The sequence below is a fragment of the Myotis davidii genome, unplaced genomic scaffold, assembly GCF_000327345.1.
Source record: "Myotis davidii unplaced genomic scaffold, ASM32734v1 scaffold78, whole genome shotgun sequence".
Lineage (NCBI taxonomy): Eukaryota > Metazoa > Chordata > Mammalia > Chiroptera > Vespertilionidae > Myotis > Myotis davidii.
The window spans coordinates 2,561,175-2,569,537 of NW_006290305.1; the positions used below are offsets into that span (position 1 = coordinate 2,561,175).

Consider the following 8,363-nt stretch of genomic DNA (forward strand, 5'->3'; position numbering starts at 1 on the left):
AGATGTGCAGGAGGCAGCTGATCGATGTTTCTCTCTCATCGATGTTTCTGACTCTCTATCTCTCTCCCTTCCTCTCTGTAGAAAATCAATAAAATATATTTTAAAAAGTCAATAAAATATATTTATTTTTTTTAATATATTTATTTTATATAAATTTTTAAAAATTTACCGATTTGTTTTACTAGGGTTAAATTATCAGAAGTTTGCTGTGCAAGCTTACCTTGAAGGGTTCCAAGAAATACAACTACAGCTTAGTTTACATGAGATCTCATGCTGCAGAGACCACTGACTGAGATTCATGACATCTGGTGCCTCATATATTCTTACAATACCATCCGCTGAACAGGTTGCTAACATAAGACCCATATGCTTAGGAGCAAATTTCACATCAGTAACAGATGTTCTGCTGTCCACTAGCGTTGTCCTCTTAACCTGAAAAAAAAATTTTTTTAACAATTTAAATTATATCAATAGTTCCCTCCTTATCTGTTTTCCCATTCTGTGGTTTCAATTACCAGCTGTCAAACACAGTCCGAAAATATTAAATGGTCAATTCCAGAAATAAACAATTAATAAGTTTTTAATTGGGTGCCATTCTGAGTATCAGAAAATCTCTCACCATCCAGCTAGGGACAGGAATCATCCCTTTGTCCAGCATATCCTGAGCCCATTTCTACAGCTCACTTCTACCTCTGTGACTTTCTAAATAAACTTTCTATTATAGTTTGAGTCTTGCCTCTGAATTCTTCCTTAGCCAGAACTCAAATACTGAGGTTGCTGACAGGAGGTCTGGTCTGACCCCACCCACCTGGTACCATTCTTTTTATGTTCTTATTAAGACATGTAATATATCCAGAAGGATACACAAAAAACCTGTAATAGTGGTTGCCTCTAGAAAGAAAACTATATGACCAGAGAAGAGGACATTCCTACTGTATACACTTGTCTGTACTTTTTGAATTTTATACTTGCACCTCAGTATCTATGAAAAATACTGAGTATGAAAAATAAAGAGAGGGGAAGAAAACACTGGAATGGGTCTTCAAGGAAATCGAGTTCAATTCTCTCACTTTACATACAGGGAACTTGAATAGCAAACACACTATGCTCTTACCTAAATTCAAACAATCAAAGAAGAACTAGAGTTAAAGCAGAAACAAATTTTTTTTTAAAAAAGAGTATAACAGAGTGTATTTTGTAAGAAGGAAAAAGTAACCACAAAAGGGAAAAAACAATTTTTAAAGAATTTTCGAGTGTACTCTATGACAAAGCAAATATTCTGGATTCACCATGAAAGTTATACTTAAACAACGCCATGGGTACTCCTAAGTACCACTTCAAGCCCAACAAAAAATGAGATAAACAGGAGAAAAACATGGAATAAAGAACAATGAAACTGATAAACGTAGAGGGGAGCGATAACATCTTACACAAAGTGCCTGAAGTGTTCTTGGAAAGACTAACACTCCTTGGATGCTCATTCCCCGCATTTCTCAAAAACTAATAGATATCTTACCCAATGACTCTGTCCTCGCAGTTTGTCATTTGATTCTCCTACTATTTCCTCCCAAACAGCAGCTGTTCGGTCAAAAGAGCAGGAAGCCAAAACCTGTCCAAATTCAGGATGAGCCCATGTCACACGCCACACAGATCCACTATGTGTCTGAGGAATTAAAAACAAAAACCAAAAAACTGAGTTTACTCATATTTCACACATTTAAAGTTTTACTCAAAGAAACAGAATACAGGTATTTTTACTTCAATAAAAAAAAAAGCTATTCAATTTAACATTAATATAAAAAGTTAAAATCTAAAACTTTTTAACTTAAGGATATTTAGAATTGTAGCCTTTCTGGAGTCAAGTTCTTCTAACGTTTTACTAATAAAGAAAAATCCAACTGCATAAAGTCAGCTCTTCTAGAGCTATTAGAGACCTGCTTCAGAGTTTAGCCTAAACCAGGGGTGGGCAAACTTTTTGACTCGAGGGCCACAATGGCTTCTTAAACTGGACCGGAGGGCCAGAACAAAAGCATGGATGGAGTGTTTGTGTGAACTAATATAAATTCAAAGTAAACATCATTACATAAAAGGGTACGGTCTTTATTTTTTAGTTTCGGCCCGCGGGCCGTAGTTTGTCCACGGCTGGCCAAAACATTCTTTTAAATAAAGATTCTACTAGTCCACTAACTTTGCAAATTATATCTACAGGATCCATCCACCTAATAAGTAAGATTAATCAAAATTATTTGCTTCAAAAGCCTAACAGTATATAGAAACTATAGCAACAAAATGCTTAAATGACTCTGATGTCTGTCTAGACCAGTGGTCGGCAAACCGCTGCTCGTGTGCCACATGTGGCTCTTTGGCCCCTTGAGTGTGGCTCTTCCACAAAATTCCATGTGCGGGCGTGCATGTACAGTGCGATTGAACCTTCATGGCCCATATAGAGAAATCGGTATTTTGTGGAAGAGCCACACTCAAGGGGCCAAAGAGCCGCATGTGGCTCACGAGCCACAGTTTGCCGACCATGGTCTAGACAATGAACTCTTCTAGGGCAAAAGGCAATGAATGAGCAAATATAGAGAAACCCAAATCCTTGTATTCTGAGAAAATAATTTAAAGCTCAAAAGCAATGTCTTTATATAGGAAAAATGCCAAATTACTATTCAACTGTTCGCACTGACCAAAGACAAAAAAGGACAGAAAGGTCTTTACAACAGAAATTCATTTGTGCTTGCCAGTAAAAATACTGTAAGACAACAAGAATCAGTCCACCAATTATGTTTACAAAATTTGTTTTATGCTTCTGCATATCTAACACTTTAACACTCAATAATCTCAGAATACTTTCAGAATCTGTTAACATGATAACAATAACATCATCCAAAGGCAAACCTTACACCTTTAGTTTTTATTCTTTGTTTTGTCCAGTCTTATTCTTGCTTCACCTTTAATTCTTATTTATACAGGCTATTAAGTAAAAAGATGCACTAGGGCAGTGAGATTTTGTTAAATGTCAGATTCCGGGCAAAGCACAATCTAACTAAAGAATAAATATTGCACAAAGATGTTCATCACAATAAAAAGAAACACTTAAGTATCCATTAGTTAAGCAAAACAGGGTATAGTAATTATTGGTATATTTATGTTTTTAAAAAGCCTTTGAAGACACTCTGAAGTACGTATGAAAGTAGCTGTGAAATTGAAAAGCAAAAAATGGGGTTTCCTTTTGGAATGATCAAGCTTTGGAATTTAACAGAAGTGATAGCTGTACACTGTCAGTGGAATAAATGCCACTGAACTGTTTTCTTTAAGATAATTAATTTTATGTTATGTGAATCTCATCTCAATTTTAAAAAGGGAAGAGGGCGAAAGATTTGAATAGACACTTCACCAAAGATGTATGAATGGCAAATAGGCACATAAAAACTTAATCAACATATTTAGTCATTAAGGGCATACAAATCAAAACCCAATGAGATACCAATTCACACTGACTAAGGTGGCTATAATTAAAAAAAGAGAGAGAGAGTGAGAAAATATCAAGTGTATGGGAGGATGTACACAAACTGGAACCCTCATATATTTCTTGGTGGGAATATAAAATGGTACAGGCACTTTGGAAAACAGTTTGGCAGTTTCTTAGAAAGTTAAAACATATACAACCCTGCCATTCCACTCCTCGGTATCTACCTAAGAGAAATAAAATGTATGTACACACAAAGATTTATATGGCATGTTAATAATAGCATTATTCATAATTACGAAAAACTAGAAATAATTCAAACGTCTATCAACTGGTGAATGAATAAACAAAACATGGCTTTCTTTATACAATGGAATACTCCTCAGCATTACAGAAAAATCAAACTATTTACACATGCCACAACATGGATAAACCTCAAAAACATGCTAAGAGAAAGTAGTCAGAAACAAAGAACTACATATTATAGAATTCCATTTATCTGAAATGTCTAAAAAAAGGTAAAGCTATAAGAGACAGAAAATAGTTCAGTGGTTGCCTGGAGCTTGAGAGAGAAATGAGGACTGACCTCAAAAAAGCACACGGGAAATTTCAGGGATGAGGAAAGTGTTCTAAAACTAGATTGTGGCCCTAACCAGTTTGGCTCAAAGGACAGTGCATAGGCCTGCGGACTGAAAGGTCCCAGGTTAGATTCCGGTCAAGGGCATGTGCCTTGGTTGTGGGCACATCCCCGGTAGGAGGTGTGCAGGAGGCAGCTGATCAATGTTTCTCTCTCATTGATGTTTCTAATTCTCTATCCCTCACCTTCTCCCTCCTCTCTTAAAATAATCAATAAAATATATTTTTAAAAAGCAAACAAAAAACTAGATTGTGGGGATGTTTGCACAACTGTATTTACTAAAACTCACTGACCTGTACACTTAAAATTGATGACTCTTAAGGTATGTAAAATCCTGAGTAAAGTTGTTGTTTTTTTAAATTAAGAAATAAAAGTGTATGAAACATCACAGCTATTGAAAATATGTAAATGGAAAAATAAATACTAACGTGCTAAAAATAATTATGTTAGAATGCTATGGAATTACAAATTTTCTTATTCTCAAATTTTTATAAAGTGTACTTCTGTTACTGTAATGCTAAAAAATGTAAAATTCCTTTTTAGGCAAAGAAGTATAAATTTTATAATTCTCCCAAAGCTGAACAGCAAAGTCTCTGATACTCCCAAATAGATATTAAACAATTCAATTTTTTTAAAATTACTGTAAAAATAAATACTAACCTTCCAGCTAGCAGTACAATGCCAATCTCCACTTTCACTTTTATCCCAGACCTATAAAAAAATTAAGACATATATTTCATACAAAGAATTCCAAAAAATTAATATGAAAAACATTAAGACTAAATTAGTATTAGGGCAAAGGAGGTGAACATGAATTCACAAGAGAATAAGCAAACATTCATTCTTTCATTCAAATATTTATTGAGAACCATGGATGTGTCAGGCACTGGGCTAAGCATTGGGTGGGATCAAGGCATCTGAGCTCTAACAAGAAATAGACACAATTAGAGTCAAGTCTTATTCAAGGTAGTTATGGTCTCTATGTTGACATAAACACTGAGTTAGTGAATACTGAATCATTGCTCCTAAGGCAAATACAAAAATAAATCAATGGAACTACATCAAATTAAAAAGCTTCTGCAAACAAAAAGAAATAATCAACAAAACAAAAAAACAACCAACCGAATGGGCAAAGATAATGTGCAAACGATACCTCCAAAAAAGGGCTAATATCCAAAATATATAAAGAACTCATACAACCCAATAACAAAACAATCCAATTTAAAACACGGGCAGAGGACCTGAACATTTTTCCCAATAAGACATACAGACAGCCAACAGATAGATGAAAAGAGCTCAACTTTGGGGGAAATGCAAATCAAAACCACAATGAGATACCACCTGTTAGAATGCCTACTAGCAATAAGACAATAACACACGTTGGAGAGGATGTGGAAAAAAGGGAACCCTCATTCTCTGCTAGTGGGAATGTAAACTGGCGGAGCCTCTATAGAAAACAGTATGGAGGTTACTCAGAAAATTAAGAATAGAGCTAACCGTATGACCCAGCAATCCCTCTTCTGAGTATCTACTCAAAAAATTTGAAGACATTTATTTGTAAAGATGTTTGTACCTCTAGCAGCATTATTCACAGTAGCCAAGGCATGGAAACAATGTAAAACTGTCCTTCAACAGATGGTTGGATAAAGATGTGGTACATAGCCGAAACCGGTTTGGCTCAGTGGATAGAGCGTCAGCCTGCGGACTGGGGGGTCCCAGGTTCGATTCCGGTCAAGGGCATGTACCTGGGTTGCGGGAAGAAAAAATGAAATACTGCCGGTTGATCTTGAGAGTATCATGCTAAGTGAAATAAGTCAGACGAAAAGGACAAGGAACATGATTTCACTCATATGTGGAATATAAAAAAGAAAGCAACAAAGGAACAAACAAAACAAACTCAGACATGGGACAATAGTATGGTGGTTTCCAGAGGGAAAGGGGCATGGGGGAGGATAAAGAGAGTAAAGTAGGTCAAATATATGGAGACAGGAGACTAGACTTTGGGTCGTGAGCACACAACGCAAAATACAGATGATGTATTTACACCTGAAACTTACATAATGCTATTAACCAATGTTACACTAATAAAGTTAATTAACAAATAAATAATAAAATTCAGAGTCTTAAAGAGATATTTGTTCATCCACATTCGCAGCATTATTCACAATAGCTACAATGTAGAAGCAACCGAAGCCCATGGACAGATAATTAAATGTGGTATAAACTAGTACAATACATATGGACTATTCAGCCTTAAAAAGAAAATTCTGACATATGCTACAACATTCAAAGGCATTACACTACGTGAAATAATCCAGTTACAAAAAATACAAATGTATGATTCCACTTATATGAGCTCGTCAAATTCACAGAAGCAGAAAGGTGGTTTCCGGGGGCTGGGGAATTAAGAGCTATTATTTCATGGGTACAGAGTTTCACTTTTGCAAAACCAAAAAGTTCTGGAGGTGGATGGTTGCAGAAAGATATGAATTTACCTGATATTGTTTACTGTACACTTAAAAATGGGTAAGATGGTAAATTTTATTTTATGGAAGATGGCAAATTGGATTTTACCACATAAAAACATTTAAATGGGGGGAAATGTCATGATAATGTCTGACATAAAAAATGATGCTATCAAATCAATACTCTCACTGGCAATTTGCCAATTATTCTCAAACGCTTTTAAAGTATTTACTAATTTCTCTACTGGAATGAGCCAAGGAAACTATCCAAAATATATAAAAAGCTAAAGTAATGGAGCCGAAACCGGTTTGGCTCAGTGGATAGAGCGTCAGCCTGCGGACTGGAAGGTCCCAGGTTCGATTCCGGTCAAGGGCATGTACCTGGGTTGCGGGCACATCCCCAGTGGGAGATGTGCAGGAGGCAGCTGGTCAATGTCTCTCTCTCATCGATGTTTCTAACTCTCTATCTCTCTCCCTTCCTCTCTGTAAAAAATCAATAAAATATATATTTAAAAAAAAATAAAATAAAATAAAGTAATGGAGATCTTCACAGCAATACTAACAGACAAAACCTCCAATTTGAATGATCTGCCAGATGATTCAGTAATAAGCGGATAAGGAAAAAAAAAAGTAACTACCTACTCAGTTAACAGACATGAATGCAATATTCACAACAGCCAAAAGGTAGGTGAATAAACAAAATGCGCTGTATACATACAAAATATTACTCAACCTTAAAAATGAAATTCTGATACGTGCTATAAATATGAATGAACCTCGACAACATCACAATAAGGGAAATAAGCGAGACATAAGAGGACAAATGATGTATTCCACTTATATGAAGTACAAGCAAGAGCATTAGAGGGGACCAGGTGCCAGGTGGAGAACGGAAGAGGGAGCTACTATGTACAGAGTTGCTGGTTAGGATGGAGAAAAAGTTTCCGAGATGTACAGTGGTGATGGTTGCACAATGAGAGTGTTGTGCTTCACACCGCGGAACCATCATGTACAATTTAAAATGGTGAGCTTAGCCTCATCCTCTCCAGGTCCATCCATCCTGTCTCCAAGGGTAAGAGATCCAACCCTCCAAGTCCTAGATTGTAAGCAGAGAGCCTCACTGGGTGTAAGCGGATCTGCATTTACTGAACACAAGGCGAGAACGATCTCCCCAGGTGAGGGATGAGGCGCCCACCACGGACTGACCGCACTCCAGGTGCCGCGCGGCACAGTCCTCTCACCGAACAAGCTTAGTATCAGAGTACAGCTACAGCCAGAACTCCAGGGACCCACAAACCCTACCGGAGACGACGCTGAGGAACCTCCCTGCTCCCGTCCACAGGGACCCAAACCAGGGTTCGCGGGAAACGGCGGGCTCTCACTGTCCCCAGGGGCGGGAACGCGCACGTGGCCAGGACGCCCGCCCGCTCAGCACCGGCGCCCCGCAGCGCCCTGGGCCGGCTGTGTCCCCACTAAAGGGGGCGAGGATGGCCGGGAGGAGCTGGCCTGCCTGCCTTGGGTTCCAGGCCTGCTGCGCGGCGGCGCGCCCCGATATCGGAAGTCGTCCCCTTTCTACGCGCCAGTGCCTCCGCTCAAACAGCGGATCGCGCACGCCCCACTCTCCTCCTTCCGGGATCGGCCGCGCCCGAAGGCTCGGTGCGCACCTTGACGCTCTGGTCGCTAGAGCAGGTCGCCATCCGCCGCCCGTGGAAATCGAAAGATACATCATGGATGAGATCCTTATGGTCCGCCGCGATGCTGCGTGCCACAAACATGGCTCCCACAGGGCCCGAGC

General features: G+C 38.4%; 1 protein-coding gene across 2 annotated transcripts in view; it reads right to left on the reverse strand.

Annotated features, from left to right (window-relative positions):
• Positions 1-8,357, reverse strand: part of SEH1L (SEH1 like nucleoporin) — a 22,349-nt gene extending 13,992 nt beyond the window's left edge. For both annotated transcript variants that reach the window (XM_006763251.2, XM_006763250.2), the window contains exons 1-4: positions 8,233-8,357; positions 4,764-4,814; positions 1,517-1,663; positions 221-432 (exon numbers count right to left, since the gene is read on the reverse strand). In XM_006763251.2, coding sequence (XP_006763314.1) covers positions 221-432; positions 1,517-1,663; positions 4,764-4,814; positions 8,233-8,343 — 521 coding nt within the window. In that variant the 5' untranslated portion in view covers positions 8,344-8,357. The remainder of the gene's footprint in view (positions 1-220; positions 433-1,516; positions 1,664-4,763; positions 4,815-8,232) is intronic.
• Positions 8,358-8,363: the final 6 nt, after the last annotated feature.